Source organism: Balaenoptera borealis (assembly GCF_965194805.1).
Source record: "Balaenoptera borealis genome assembly, chromosome: 12".
NCBI classification, from domain to species: Eukaryota; Metazoa; Chordata; class Mammalia; order Artiodactyla; family Balaenopteridae; genus Balaenoptera; species Balaenoptera borealis.
In genome coordinates, this window is record NC_138869.1 from 95,787,653 (window position 1) to 95,804,580 (window position 16,928).

Below are 16,928 nucleotides of genomic sequence, written 5' to 3' on the forward strand. Positions count from 1 at the left end.
AAAAAAAATCCAATCATTTTAACCAGTCCAGGTTTAAAGATTCACCCCTGTAATCCTTGAATTTAACTTCATTACTTAGGATCATCTGGTGTAGACTTTGCTTTGGCTACGAGGAGTATTTTAAAGATTTTAATGCCCCATTTGTTTTGTTGCTTTTTCTAATAAGCCCTTCATTAATTTTTCTTCCTTTGACTACTTTTCTGCTTCTCTTCATTTAGTTGGCTTTGTGTTATTTATCATTCCAGAGGATGGTTCAATTTTCCCATGCTCTTGGCTAACTTCACAAGTTGTTTTTTGGAGGAAGGACTATTAGTGTGGCAACAAAAATAATATTTGTTTAAGCTGAAGCTATTATACCAAGCAAATGTATTATTTATTTTTTTGAATTCTAGGATTACTGATGTCCTTTTTTGAAACTTGCCACAGCATATTCGTATGTGGGAATAAAAAGCTGGTTGACTAGTGCAGCTGTAGAAAATTAAAATCATGCACCAGCTAATCTGTGCCCTGTACAGACCTGTTGCCTGCCTTCACAGAGCTGATCCTCCAGGGGAGGTGATAGACTGTGATTACCATCCCATATGACAGATTGCCTGTAGGAAGTACAGGGTGCTGTGGGTGCATGTACGTGAGTGACTGCCTAGACTTGGAGGATCAGAGAAGATTTTCTGTAGGAAAACTTAAACATCAAGTTATAATGATGGCAGTTATGCTTACCACTGAAGCCTGTGGAAGTGGAGAGAAAGCTATTCTGGTAAAGTAGGACTTGAGTATTCACTCCTTAGTAGACCTTTACTCAGTGTACCTCTTTCCCCCTCAAGGTTGGTTTGTTTGTTTGCTTGCTTATTTTTAATATCACAAAACATTCTTTCTTCAAGTCCATATAGGAAGCTGATTTGCCCCATTCCTGTAAAGACCTGAAGCATATTATCTCAATAACTCTTGAAAAGGTAGACCTTCTTTGGTGATTGTAAAAGGAACCTTTTCTTCCATAAGAAAACTATTTTTCCCCTTTTCTAGCTTCCTTCACTTTTTCTCAGTTTTCCATTAGTGGCTGAAGTACTTCAAAACTCATAAAAATTGCCCGCCAGGGAAGTACTTCTCCAAATCTATACGATAGACAGGGTCCCTTACGTCTTCAGTCTACCCCATTCTATGCATAATCAGGAGATTTCTTTTCCCTAACAGTTTTTTAACTTATAATATCTGGTAGTTGGTTATTTACTATAAATAAGCATGTTAAGTCTTTAACTGGAAATAAAAGAGATTCAAAGGTAGCCTTTTATGTTTTACTTCTGTTTACTTCTTTCTATATTTGATATTCAGAATTCATATTATAAAGTAGGTACTTAGGAAAGTTGGTATAATGGTATGACATCTTTGATGAGATAATCTTGGAAACAGTTTATTTTGTAGTTAAGTTTATACTCAGGGTTATGTTTATCATGGCCTTAATTGGGAAACCTGTCAGAGTTTTTAGATGATTTTAGTACAGTGGTTCTCAAACTTTAATTTGCGTAAGAATCACCTCAAGAGCTTGTTAAAACAAATTTGCATTTCTGACATGCTCTTAGGTGACACCAAGGCTGCTGGTCTGAAGACTCCAATTTGAGAACCACATTTTTAGGCTTTTTTATAGTCACTAGATGAGCCACAGAACAAAAGGTTACACGTACATTCTCACACATACACGTACGTGCACACACATGATTAAAGGGGAATTTTGAAGGATCGAAATAGTTATTTCAGGTCTATCAGATAGTGCATTTATTAACAACGTTACGAGAAGCTTGGATGGCATGTGCCAAGGACATTCCTACATTTGAGTCTTTGCACCTTTTGCTTCCTCAGCCTATAATACTTCTCTGCTAGAAATATACATGGCTCATTTCTCACTTTTTTCAGGTCTTTGCATATATAAAACGACTATCCCCATTTTGCTTCCCTGCTTTATTGTTGCCCATAGCACTGAATCACCATATCATGTGTTACATGTTATACTTATTTGTCTCCCTAACTTAGAATCTAAGCTCCAAGAGGGCAGGAACCTGTTCCCTGTTTATTATCCCTAGTGTTCTTGCCTGACATGTAATATGTGATCAATAAGTACAAATTAAATGAAGAAAAGCAATGTTTGCCTTTTACCTCTGTGAGCTAGGTAAGATTTTAAAATTTTCTTCAGGGTAAGCCTCTTTCCTGGTCCGTTTATGTACTGTTTTACAGAGATAACAGTTGGATGTAACTTCTGGATAGTAAGTGCTTCCCCAGGTGTGGTATATGTGTTCCATTGTTGCTAAAGCAGATGAATCTAACTGATATGTGGACTGACTTTTTATTTTTCATGTTAATTAGAAAACAAATTTAACAAGTACGCTAAGGACCCAACAGGAAACAGTTCTCCAGATGGTTCAGCTGAAATATCTTTAAGAAAGAGTCTACTCAAAGATATGGTGGTGATTAAAGGAATACATGCGGGATAGCAGGATACCCAGAGACTAGCAACAGTGGGAAGCTGCTGCCATCCCTAGGGCTGGATGGAAAAGGGAAGAAACTGTGTAACTGGAGTGGAGGAAGGGCTACCTGGCTGGAGCTGTAGTTCTAGAGAAGGGGCGCTTGAGCAGAGGGAGCACAGGAAGAACGACTTCTCTTTCCTCCCATCCTCTAGTATCTGATATCCTCCAGAATCTCTCATGAGCCAGTCCAGAAGCCAGTTTGTTGAGACAGCCAGTCAGGAATGGTGTCAGGGCAGCGCAAGTGAAGACCAGTACAGCATCAAATTTGTGATTTGGTAGATTTTATTGTGTAGGAAAAACTGTTTATTAAGAGAAATAAAACAGATAGAAAACCATTAAATAACAGTACAGGTAAAAATCATGGCTAAAGTTTGGGAAACACTGGGGAAATAGTTATTAATCCACATTGTATTCAGCACAGTCCATTGTAAGGTTTGTTATTCTGATTCATTAAATAGTATTTTAATATTATGATATATTTTAATTATTGTCTGACTAGTACTCCACATGTATGTTTTCCAGATAACTGAATATTAAGATTTAAGTATACATAATTTTACTCACCTCTTGTAGAGGGATTTTTTCCCTGAAATGTATTGTGATTTCCTGAAATGTATCTAATTTCCTAATCTCTTTTTTTTTATTTTAATTTTTTATTTTTGGCTGTGTTGGGTCTTTGTTTCTGTGCGAGGGCTTTCTCTAGTGCGGCAAGCGGGGGCCACTCTTCATCGCGGTGCACGGGCCTCTCACTATCGCGGCCTCTCTTGTTGCGGAGCACAGGCTCCAGATGCGCAGGCTCAGTAGTTGTGGCTCACGGGTCTAGTTGCTCCGCGGCATGTGGGATCCTCCCAGACCAGGGCTCGAACCCGCGTCCCCTGCACTGGCAGGCAGACTCCCAACCACTGCGCCACCAGGGAAGCCCCCTAATCTCTTCAATTAGATTGGTGGTTCTCAAACTATAGCATACATCAGATTCACTTGGAAAGGTTTGTGAAAACAGGTGAGCCCTATCTCCTGAATTTAGTAGGGCTGGGATTGGGCCTTAGGTAATGCAGATATAAATGGTGAAGGGACCACATCTTGGGAACCACTAGTAACTAGGGTATACTGAGCTTAATTTAACTTTTCTTGATGATTTAGGGTCATTTACCCTATAGAGGCATATTGAAGTGAGGGGATATTTCTTTTTAATAACAGTTCCAGGTCAATTTTAGCATCTGTATTTAATTTTGTTGTCACGTGCATCATGCTGTCATTCATTGTGCCACTAGTAATTCCTCTCTCTCACTGTAATTTTTTTTTTTTTTAATATTTATTTATTTTTGGCTGCATTGGGTCTTCGTTGCTGCGTGCGGGCTTTCTCTAGTTCTGGCGAGCAGGGGCTACCCTTTGCTGTGGTGTGGGGACTTCTCATTGTGGTGGCTTCTCTTGTTGCGGAGCACAGGCTCCAGGTGCACGGGCTTCAGTAGTTGTGGCGCACGGGCTTAGTTGCTCCGCGGCATGTGGGATCTTCCCGGACCAGGGCTTGAACCTGTGTCCCCTGCATTGGCAGGTGAATTCTTAACCACTGCACCACCAGGGAAGCCCTCTCACTGTAATTTTGTACTAAGCTGCTCTGGTCTGAGACTAAATAAATTGGTTACATTTCAGGTTAGAAAAGAGAAGGTCTCCAAGCAAAATTCATGAGTTTCAACGAAGGAGCTTTTTTTTTTTTTAATCCATTTTGACTGTTCAATTTTTACTGATTATTCTCCACAATACCTAATGCTGCCACATAAGTGACCTTTGGTTAAGTACGGTGCTAATTTTAAGTTGTTCTGTACTTGCCTCCTTCAGTGAGTAGAGATCACAGGAATCTCTGATACTTTTAGTAGCTAAACACCTTAGAGGAAGTCTACGAAAGATTTATTTTACTCTAAATTCTTGCTATAGTGCCTTAACATCGCTTTGTATCAAGTGTGTCTTTTTTTTTTTTACTTATTTAAACTGTGTTATATATTGAAAGCACTTTCAAGTCTTTTGGAATATGGGGAGGGGGTAAATAAATATTTAAATATAAATAATTAGCAAAATAATAAACATGAATGTTTTTATAAATATTAAATCTTGGAGTAGGTATAGAATCTTTCTTTCCAAAGAAACTAATACTGTGTAACATTGGCATAGAAAAGGGGAACAGTGAATTTGTGTTTTTCAGTAGTGAGTATTCTAGGGCTGCTGGCTTCATGTGTTGTTAGAGATCTTACACAATGTAGATCTGTTCAGAGTTTCTGATGGGAGGAAAAGTAATTACTTTTTTCCCAGTTGTTACCTACAGCTTTTCAGATAATCAGGAGAATACTACTCAAGTGCTTATATCAGAGGTGTCTTCCATCTTTACTATTGACAGAATTTTTCAAGGCCTCTTTGTCTTGGGTTTGCTTTCAAGGTTTATGTGCTCTGCCTTAACTTTACTGTTTTTTTTGTACCTGCTGATTCATTCTTTCCCTTCCATGGCTTTCTCTCTGAAATCCTATTCTGTGAAGGGAATTGTTGCCTAAAACTGATTACCTCACCCGAGCTTGTTTCTGCTAACTTTTTATTTTTCTCATTAGTAATAAAATTATCAGTGTATGTTTCTGTTAATATTTAGTAAGTTGTGAAGTGCTTTCACATTACTTCATTTGATCTTCATTATAATCCCTATCAGGTAATAGTAGGAGAGAGTGTTATTCTTATTTTACCTAGAGTAAATCATAGTACAGCCTACCAACCTCTAAGTCGATGCTTTTACTCTATCCTAGATATACCATAGCAGTTGTGTTTGTACTTGGGCAGGTTACTTAACTTCATTGTCTCTCTTCATCTGTAAAGTGGCACGGTTAAAACCAATTTCATAAGATTATTGTGAGGATTAAATTGAATAATATGTTGAAACTGCTGAGAACACTGTCTGTTCTGATGAATGTTAATAATGCTGGTAGTTGTTATACCACATCTTTTTCTCCCTTTAAAAGTTACTGTAATAAAATTCTTGGTTTTCAGGCAACATTTGATATAACAAAATTTTACCGTCAAAAAAAAAATCTGAGATTATTTGTTGAGTTTATTATGTTGGATTAGTTGTCTTATTGCCTTTTAAAAAAATTCTCATTTTTATTTGTCTAAATTTTTGTTCTTAAAGAATGTGCAATAAAATATTTGAGGAAGCTATTGAAGGTATTTATTGCTTCTTTTAATATGCTGGGATCAAGATGGATGCCTTTTGTCTGGGATTATAACATTTTAGTGCATATCTTATTACTAAATCTAAAATTTATATTGCTTAGTTGAAGACCTGTGGGAGTTTTTTAAAGATTAGAACAATACGGCCATTCGGGACAACTATTGGCTCATGGACATATGCATATGAAAGAAAGAAAAAAGTAGGAATTTCATAAAGTATAGAACTTGTAAAATACATTACGTCAACATTAACTCACGTAACTGATTTTTAGGAAACTTTGTTGGAAACAGTTGTGTTTTGCCTGGCATGGCTTTCTTTAAATAGGTACTTATGTAAAAGATACATTTCTAAACCTGCCTTACATGTTTTCCCCCCAACAGGGCATTCTCAGCAGGGTTACAGAATCTGTTAAGAATATTGTGCCAGGATGGCTACAAAGATACTTCCACAAGAATGAAGCTGTATGTAGCTGCTCAACCGACACAAGAGAGGTGGCACAGTGGCCGGAAAATAGGGAAGATGAGCGTCTACTGTACGCTGATGAGGAAAGCCCTAGCGTTCATGATGGGAGAATCACTCCTGAGCCAACAGTCAGTAATTCAGAAGGTAAATAGAATGTGGATATTTTGTTGTGAATGATAGGTTTTCATGCCTTAATTTAAAGTATGTTTATGTTACCTGGCTATGGTAAATCTAATTGTGTAGTACAGAAACGATGTTGGAGGAGGGTGATGATCACCTTCAAATTAGAGATCTTTTTTATTTATCAGCTTTTTTGTTTATTAAGGGAGGCTGAAATACTGTATCAGTTGAGAGTGCAAGCTCTGCTGCTAGACTTTGGGTTTGAATTTTCATACCACCAATTGTTAGTCATGTGGCTTTGGTCAAGGTAATCTCTGTTCTCCTCTGTACCCTCAGAAATGGTTTTGAAAAAAGTAAAGGTGAAGCCCTTAGAGTAGGTCGTGGCACTAAAGGAGCAGCGTGGCAGTGCTTCCCACAGCACACGGACTTGGGTACGGTGTCACTGCAGTTGTCTCCTGTCCTCTGCAGCTAGCGCAGCTGGGCCACTTCATTAATCTTACCACTGAGTGACCCTGCATTTTAAATGCTTTTTTGGATCCATTTATGGCGTTTTTGTGGGGTGACAAATATTAAATAGCTTCAGTGTAACCCATGAATGTGACATATTTGGGAATGTTACTCTGTCATTTCACTTTATATATGTTTTACAGCTTTAGTGAGATGTACTTCGCATAACAATAGGACTCACCCATTTCAATTGTATAGTTCAGTGGGTTTTGGTATATACAGAGTTGTTCAGTCACCACAGTCAATTTTAGAACACTTTAATCACCATCCTTTCCTCCCCATCTCCGCAAAATCCTATACCCATTAGTGGTCACTCCCCATCCCTACCCCTCCAGCCCTAGGCAGCCACCAATCTGTATACTGGACATTTCATATAAATGGAATCATAAAATGTGTGGTCTTTTGTAACTGGCTTCTTTCACTTAGCATAATGTCTTCAAGGTTCATCCATGTCATAGCGTGTATCAGAACTTCCTTTTTATTGCCAGGTAATAGCTCATGGAATGGAGAAACTACATTTTATTTATCCATTCATCCGCTGATGGACATTTGTGTTGTTTCTACTTTTTGGGTATTATGAACAGTGCCACTTTGAGTATTCCTATGCACGTTTTTGTGTGGATATGTTTTCTCTTGGGTATATACCTAGGAGGAGAATTGCTGGGTCATCGGGTAATTTTACATTTTGAGGAAAAACTGTTTTTCTAAAGTGGCTACACCATCTTACCTTCCCACCAGCGGTGTATGAAGAATGCAATTTCTTTACAACCTCACAAATACTAATTTTCCTTTTTTTAAAAAACATAAATTATACCTATTTTGGTAGACGTGAAGTGGTATCTCATTGTGTTGATTTGCATCTCCCTGATGACTAATAATGAGCATCTTTTCATGTTATTGGCCATTTATACATCTTTGGAGAAATGGCTATGCAGATCCCCCTTTTCCATTTTTAACTGGGTTATTTGTCTTTTTATAGTTGAATTGAAAGAGGTCTTTACGTATTCTGGATATAAGCCCTTACCTGTATATGATTTGCAAGTATTTTCTCCTATTCTGGCTTCTTGATGGTGTCCTTTGAAGCACAAAATTTTAAATTTTGATGAAGTCCACTTTATCCCTCAAGTATATGTTTCTTTCAGCCTATATATTTTTTCTTTCACTACATGTTTTGACTTACTTATAAAAATTTTTTCGAACTCTGTGAAATCTTGTCTTGCCTAAATAATTGATGTGGATATGTGCCTGTTAATTTTGGTATACTTAGTAACTTATTTTCCTGCCTGGTTTGCTTATAGGGAAAACTAGTGAGGGTGAAATGGGCCGAAAGAGTGATTCTTATTTGGGAGAAATGGCAAATCTAAGTTTTCTTAGTGATATTCAGTTTGGCTTAGTCTTCAAATCCTTGCTTATTTTTATTAGAGTAACTTAGGGAGTTTTAATATCTGTATTGTTCAAGATTTCTTTCTAATATATTACCAGCAACCATCTTGAGATTTTATTTGGTAGATCTCTAAGGTGACTGCTTCTATATTGCTCTCTTTTCTGGACATCAAATGGGACCACAGCTTCTCTCTTTCTTTTGACTGGAGACTTTTAGTGTGCAGCAGCATATATCTACAGTGACTGAAACCTTCTTTTGCATCCTAGTGAGTATGCTTGTGGGGATTAACTAACTTGAAGAATTTAATTCAGGTGTGAGGTTAATGGCGTTTCTCATTTTACATCTGTGAAGTTCTTTTTTGTTTGTATTTTCATTGAAACTATGGAATTAATTCAGTGGTCTGCCAAGGTTAATTCCAACTTGGATTTTATTCATTATATTATTAGGTTTGTAAGGTAGCTTTTCTGTTATGTGTATATTACACACACCTTTGTGAATAACTTCTAAATTTAAATTATTGTGGAAATTTTCAAACTACAAAAGTAAGGAGGGTAGTACAGTGAACCTCCATGTACCTGTTACCCAGCTTCAAAGACAACCAGCTTATGGCTGACTTTGTTTTCTTTATTCCCACGTCTATTCACCTACCTTCTCAGTCTAACTCCCTTGATTATTTAGAAGCAAATTATGAACAGCTTTCTGATACTAACTTCAAACACTTGATGGCACTTTCCCTCTGTCTTGTCTAAGAGCTGACCTCTCTGCTCCTATCTTAAAATCTGTACGTTCCAGGCAGTTCCCTTCTCACAATCTGCCTCCACCTCCTCAAAGTATTTACTCAATAGTTGCAGTCACATAATGTGTGACTACAGTACTGTTGATAACTCCCCAGTATGATGAATATAGATCTTACTAGATGTAGCAAATCCGTTTATGTTTACTCTGTGAAACATTACTCTTAAATTTGACAATGCATTCTCAAAACAACTTAGATATACTTGCTCTTAAAGTAGTGTAAAATTATCAAAAGCTTAAAATAATTTAGTTATAACCGTCCTGAGTGTTGTTTACTAAATAGTAATTTTACCACTGTAACTTTTGTATTAATAGTAACTGGAGCTGGAGAGTATAGGACATTCTTCAAATAGCACAGTGCAGTACGACAATTATAGACTCTGTGGCCCGTTTCAGATCTGTTGTCTGCAGCTGTCTGCTTATATGTACCTCCTTGTACTGACTGTCTTAATGATGGTGAGCCATTAGGTGTCTAGATTTCTTCTGCTAGGTTAATGGAATGGATCAATGAGGAGAACCTCAAATAATGTACATGTTAGATTTTTATTGATTCAGTAAGAGTTCAGGCCTCTGAGAGCCCCACAATGGCATATCTAATATGCTAGTCAGCAGTAGATTGAAGTTGTAGACTACATTGGCTGATTGATACTATGTGATCATAGGTGTACTCTTAGAAACTGGGCATTTATGGCTGGTGTGAATCCGTAGATGATGTGGCCTTATTTAGTCTTATTATCCCAAAATGCATCCTTTATTGGGCCTGATTTGGAGGTTAAGGAAGCTCTGTAAATATAAAAAACTGGCATTGCTATTAGCAGCATACCTTCCAGTAGAAGTATATCATACTAGATTTCTTTTTTCTCTATAACTTCTGTATATACTAGATTTAGTAAATGTCTGCCAATATCTAGAAAGTTGTCCTATCACTTTTATCCTATAGGATAAACTGCTGTAGGGATGAGAGAATGGTAAGTAAAAAGCACTTTTAGGATATAACATACTACAAAATTAGAATACTTAATACTCTAAGAAACATTTCAGCCTATATGTGTATGAATCCTGACTGCAGAGAAATTGAAATATGATAATCTTTAGATGCCAATAGGTTTAAATGCCAATACCAGTAGATTTCGAAGCTCCAGCCAGTTTCTGTCTTAACTTGAGCAAGCTTGATAAGAAATTATTACATATACATTAAATTCTAATTCCCCATTCCCCCTCCCCCGCCAGCCCCTGGCAAACACCATTGTAGTTTCCCTATGACTTTGACTACATACCTCATATGAGTAGAATCATACAGTAATTAATCTTTTGTGACTGACTTATTTCACTTAGCAGAATGTCTTCAAAGTTCATTCACATTATTGTAGCATATATCAGAATTTATTTCCTTTTTAAGGCTGAAGAATATTCACTGTATGTATTTACCACATTTATTTATTTATCTGTTGATGGACACTTAACCTTACTTCCACCTTTGGCTTTTGTGAATAATGCTGTTAGGAACACGGTTGTACACATCTCTTTGAGACTCTCCTTTCAGTTCTTTTGGATATATACCCAGAAGTGGAATTGCTGGGTCACATGGTAATTCTATTTTTAATTTTTTGAGGAACCACCATACTGTTTTCCACAATGGCTGCACCCATTGTACGTTTCCTATCCACAGTGCGCAAGGTTTCTAGCTTCTCCACATCCATGCCAACATTACTTTCTTTTGTTTCTGATAGTAGCTGTCCTATTGAGTGTGAAGTATCTCATTGTGGTTTTGATTTGCCTTTTTCTGATGATTAGTGATGCTGAACATCTTTTCATATGCTTGTTGGCTGTTTGTATATCATCTTTGGAGAAATGTCTCTTCAAGTCCTTTGCCCAGTTTTTAATCAGGTTATTTGATTTGTTGTTATTGTTGTTGAGTTGTAGGAGTCCTTTATATGTTCTAGATATTAACCCCTTATCATATATATGATTTTCAAACATTTTCTACCATTCTGTAAGTTGCCTTTTTACTCTTGTGTCTTAGTGCACAAAAGTTTTTAAGTTTTATGTAGTCCCACATGTCTTTTTTCTTTTGTTGCCTGTCATATCTAAGAAATCACTGCCAAGACTAATGTCTTGAAGCTTTTCTCTGTTTTTTTTCCTATAAGTTTTATAGTTTGGGGTCTTACGTTAGGTCTTTAAAACAGTTTGTGTTTATTTTTGTATATAGTGTAAGATAAGGGTCCAGTTTCCTTCTTTTGCCTGTGGGTATCCAGTTTTCCCAAAATTATTTGTTGAAGAGACTGTCCTTTCCCGATTCATTGACTGGTCTTGGCACTGTGTCAAGGATCATTTGACCATGTATGCAAGGGTTTATTTCTGGGTTCTCTATTCTTTTCCATTGGTCTACCTGTCTGTCTTTATGCCAGCAGCATACTTTTGATTACTGTTTTGTAATAAGTTTTTGAAATCAGGAAGTGTGAGATCTCCAGTGTTGTTCTTTTTCAAGATTTTCTTGGTTACAAGTGGTCCCTTGAGATTCCATAGGAATTTTAGGATGGATTTTTCTGTTTTGTCAAAAAAAAGTCATTGGTTTTTTTTAAAGGAATTGCATTGAATCTGCAGATCACTTTGGGTAGTATTGACATTTTAACAACATTAGGTCTTCCAACCTAAGAACATGGGATGTCTTTCCATTTATTTACATCTTCTTAAATTTCTTTCAGCAATGTTTTGTAGTTTTCATCATGCAAGTCTTTCACTTCCTTCCTTAGTTAATTCCTAAGTGTTTTATTCTTTTTGAAGCTATTAATAATGGAATCATTTTCTTTACTTTTTAGATTGTTCATTGTTAGTGTATGGAAACAAAACTGATTTTTGTATGTTGATTTTGTATTCTACTTTGCCGAATTTGTTTATTCTAACACTTCTTTTTGGTGGAATATTTAGGGATTTCTGCGTATAAGATATACCATTTGAAAACATGATTTTACTTCTTCCCTTCCAATTTGGATGAATTTAGTTTCTTTTTCTTGCCTTATTACTCTAGCTAGAGTTTCCAATCCTGTGTTAAATAGAAGTGGGGAAAGCAGGCATTCTTATCTTATTCCTGATCTTGGAGGAAAATCAGTCTTTTACCATTAGGTATGATGTTAGCTGTTAGTTTTTCACATATATGGCTTTTGTTATGTTGATGTTTCCTTCTAGTCTTATTTGAGTGTTTCTGTCTGCACTTTTTTTTTTTATATATAATAGCACTTTGAAACTAAATAATCCAGAATTGTTTTGCATTGCTTAAGCTGGTAAATATTTTTGAAGACAAACTTTTAGAAAGATAGTATTGATACATAGAAGAAGATTACAGAGTAATTTCAAGTAGCAAATACAGTCAAGCAACACAGTAAAGAATAGCAGACTCTTCTTACTCATTGGGGACAGTTAATGTAGGGATGCAAGGAATCAATCATTAGGGAATTGTTAATATAATTCAGCATGTTAATAGGTGAAATGAGGTTGTAAATTGTTTCTTTCAGGTAGATACTAAATAGGCATTTGCTGAAACTTAAAAATATATTGTTCTTTATTTCTACTTGGAATATGGAAACCACTGCTTAATATGTCAGTCATCCACAGGCCAGAAATCATGTGTCATGGTGAAACAATAGAAACATTTTTTTTAAATGTGATTTTTCAAGTGATATTTTACTAAATTATCATTTTGTAGAATATGGGTGGAGATTCTGGGTACTGTTGTCTTCCTCTGAGAAGTATTGATTCTTGTTTCAGAAAGCAGTTGTTACTGAATGATCGTTTTGAACTCTTACATAGTTTTATGTTTTATTAATGTCCATCTGTGGAAAATCCAAGGTGTGTGTTAAGTCCCCTAAAGTGGCAGAATTTAGCCTCCAAACTCTGTCTCCTCTGTGGCTTTTTAGGTGGGTTTACAGCAGGTCTTGTTCTAGGACGTGGCCCTTAGTCTCAAGGGAAAGCTCTTCTGGTATCTCAGCTGAATGCCAGGGATTTAAGGAGGTGTTTATGGGACCTTTAAATTCTGGCAGTCTTGGAACTTCACTGTCCTCAGCACTGCTTTTTTTCCCTAGCACTGATCAACCTTCTAGTAGCTGTTTTCTCAATTTCATAGCAGCTGCTATTTGGTAAACCTTAGGTGGTCTTGCTCTGTGTATGTATAGCCCGTCCACGCTCTGGACACTCCTGTGTAGACTTCTGGAGGCCCCTTCCTGTGTAGTTTTCTACTGTCCAATGCCCTTAGTTCTGATTTCTGCCTACTGTATTTTGCTTTGACTCCAACTCTCTTTGCCAGGTCTGGAAATGTTCCTAGACAGCTGGGTAGTGATAGGGCTCACTGTGAGCTCTTCTTGTCCGTTTTCTGTTGTCTGAAAGTTATTATCGCATATATATTGTCCATTTTTATAGTTATTTACAGTAAGAAGGGCTAGTCTAGGGCCCCACTTATTCCAGCCTAACTGGAAGAGAGTCTTTTGGAAACTTGACAAATGATTCTAAAGTTCTTAAAAATACACCTGAAAATGAATAGAGAAATCCTGAAAAAGAGTAAGGGAAATGTGATGTAAGTCAGAGTAACTTTTACAGGCATTAAATGTGTTACAAAGCTATAGGATTTAAAACATTATGGTACTGGTATAGATATATATCATTGGGGAAGGCCTCTTAGAATTTACTATGTGGTAGTGGTGGCTTCTCGATCAGTGAGGAAAAGATGGCTTACTTAAGAAGATTGTTTTAGAATATAAACAGACTAACCATTTGGAAAACAGTGAAGCTAAATCATTCCCTCACTACTTCATCATAACTGATTCCATATGGAGTCGAGATTAAACATTATATTGAAATAAAAGCAATACTACCAAAAAGAAGAGAGTAAAATTTTTTATTTCTTAGTCTTGGAACGGTAGAAGTCTCTGTTAAAATACATGTTATTTTCTGTATTACAAAGGACACCATCAAAAAAATAATGGTTTCAACCAACAGTGAAAAAAATTAGTTGTGATATTTCAGATCATGTCACACTAATATTACTGATCAAAAAGAAACTAGATTGGACTAATTTTATTAGCAAGATAAACTATATCAATGAGCACTTAACAGAAGAAATATAAGTGACCAATGAATAGGGAAGGGTGCTCAATATGTCATTTAAATAAATTCAGATAGTAATGATGCCACTGGACACAGTAGATTGACAGAAATCAGAAAAGGTTATTATTATCCAGTATTGGAGAGCATGGGGGAAATATACATTGTCATTTACTATTTATGCAGTATAGCTTAACAGAAAACCTTTGGATCCACAGTATCTCTCATAAGCAAAAGTGAGTATGTACTCTGATCCAGTATGACAGGGCAGTTCCACAAATTATTGTTTATCCATTGATTCTCAGGATACCTTGCACTACTTAGGCTGCTTTATGAGCCCAATTTCAGACTTACAGAGTCAGATTTTTTGTGGGTCACTCAGGCATATTTCTTAAATAATTTCTCCTCATGTTTCTTTTACATATTTAAAGAACCATGGATTTATCCAAAAAGAATACAAAGTCTGCAAATATAAGTGCTTGTATGTTTGATAGAATATTGAGAAAACAATTACATAAATAATTATGCTAAATCAGTCTGATAAAATAGAATGTGGTCTTCACATGGAATGTGCTCTGTATGTGGAGACAAAATTATATGATAACTGAAAAAAAACAAGTCACAGAACATAATGCATAAGCATGATTATGTGATTAGGGAAAATGTGTATGCATATAGAATGAGAGGATATACACATTTTTTTTGAGATATAATTGATTTACAGTATTATATGTTTCAGATGTACAACATAGTGATTCACAATTTTTAAAGGTTATTCTCCCTTTATCGTTATTGTAAAATATTGCTTGTATTCCCTGTGCTGTACAATAAATACGTCCTTGTAGGTTATACATTTTATATGTAGTAGTTTGTATCTCTTACTATCCCTACCCCTGTCTTGTGCCCACCCACTTCTCTCTCCCTCTCCACTGGTAACTACTAGTTTGTTCTCTGTGAGTCTGTTTCTTTTTTGTAATATTCATTAGTTCTATTTTTTTAGATTCCTCATGTAAGTGATATCATACACTGTTTGCCATTCGCTGACTTATTTCACTAAGCATAATACTCTCTAATACCTCTCCACGTCCATCCATGTTGATGCAAAATGGCAAAATTTCATTCTTTTTTTATTGACTGAATAGTATTCCATTAGAGGATATACAAATTTAATAGGTGTTGTTTCTGGAGGGATGGACTTACCTTTTTGTTTTATGACTTTCTTATATAGCTTCTTTGCTTTTATTTTTCCATGAGCAGATTTTATTGTTTTTTTCTTTCTTATTGAGCACGTTTTATAATACCAATTCAAGGGAAATCAAGAACCTTGTACTTTTAGAAGTGTATTTGATAATGAAGTATATTTTGACACTAGGTTAGGTAAATTTCAGTTAGTTGAAACTTTGTTTGGCTAAAGAATATCTTAAATTGGGCTTTTGGGAGGCTTCAGTGTTTTGAATTGAAGCTATATTTATTATACAGTATATTTTCTTGAAACAAACACTGTTTTGTTTTGACAGTGTATTGCTTTTTTCTAAGTTGAGTATTCATAATATTAATGCTTTTCTTTTAAGAACCCTCAACAACTAGTACTGCTTCAAATTATCCGGATGTATTAACAAGGCCTTCTCTTCATCGGAGCCATCTGAATTTCTCCATGTTGGAATCTCCTGCGTTACACTGTCAGCCCTCCACATCTTCGGCATTCCCAATTGGCAGTTCTGGATTTTCCCTCGTAAAGGAAATTAAAGATTCTACCTCTCAGCATGATGATGATAACATCTCAACCACCAGTGGTTTTTCTTCAAGAGCTTCTGATAAAGGTATTCTTGGCTTTTGGTAGTAAAAATAAATTTCACGGGATAATTTTTTCTAACTTGGTTGTCATTTTCATTTTCTATTTATAAAAATATAGGCCTTGTAATTAGTGGCATTACTATGCATTGCATATTTTTGTTTCAGATATAGCTGTTTCAAAGAACACTTCAGTGCCACCTCTGTGGTCCCCAGAGGCTGAACGTTCTCATTCACTCTCACAGCACACTGCCACCAGCTCAAAAAAACCAGCATTCAACTTGTCTGCCTTTGGAACACTTTCTCCTGTGAGTACTCATTTGATTTGATTTAACCACATTAGTTTTGAGTGTTTATTGCTTATAATTTATCATTATGTTTTTGTGCAGTCACTTGGGAATTCTTCAGTTCTTAAAACAAGTCAGCTTGGAGATTCTCCTTTTTACCCTGGAAAAACGACATATGGTGGGGCAGCAGCTGCTGTAAGACAGCCTAAACTACAAAGCACACCCTATCAGGTTGGTTTGAATAGGAGGAGGATTTGTAACCATTTTTTTTTTTATAATCAATAAGTAACTATTGGTACTCAAATAGAGTTTTGGTTTAGTTATTCTTTGGTGAAATGATAGAACTCTGGATTACATTCTTTTCATTTAGGGGCTATATTAATATTATTTGAGACCTAAGGGAACATTTTATACATTATTTGTGATTTATTCATTCATTCACTCATTCATTCATTCATTTATTTATGGCTGTGTTGGGTTTTTGTTGCTGCGCGTGGGCTTTCTCTAGTTGCGGTGTGTGGGCTTCTCATTACGGTGGCTTCTCTTGTTGCGGAACACGGGTTCTAGGTGTGGGCTTCAGTAGTTGCAGCACGCAGGCTCAATAGTTGTGGCATGTGGGCCCTAGAGTGCGCAGGTTTCAGTAGTTGTGGCTTGCGGGCTCTGGAGCGCAGGCTCAGTAGTTGTGGTGCACGGGCTTAGGTGCTCTGTGGCATGTGGAATCTTCCCCAGCCAGGGATCAAACCTGTGTCTGCTGCATTGGCAGGTGGATT

The 16,928-nt window shown here is 36.3% G+C and overlaps 1 protein-coding gene across 2 annotated transcripts in view; it reads left to right on the forward strand.

The window, feature by feature from the left end:
- Positions 1-16,928, forward strand: part of NUP153 (nucleoporin 153) — a 74,703-nt gene that overhangs the window by 13,698 nt on the left and 44,077 nt on the right. For both annotated transcript variants that reach the window (XM_082346313.1, XM_082346314.1), the window contains exons 2-5: positions 6,099-6,324; positions 15,652-15,900; positions 16,040-16,179; positions 16,261-16,389. In XM_082346313.1, the coding sequence (XP_082202439.1) occupies positions 6,099-6,324; positions 15,652-15,900; positions 16,040-16,179; positions 16,261-16,389 (744 nt within the window). The remainder of the gene's footprint in view (positions 1-6,098; positions 6,325-15,651; positions 15,901-16,039; positions 16,180-16,260; positions 16,390-16,928) is intronic.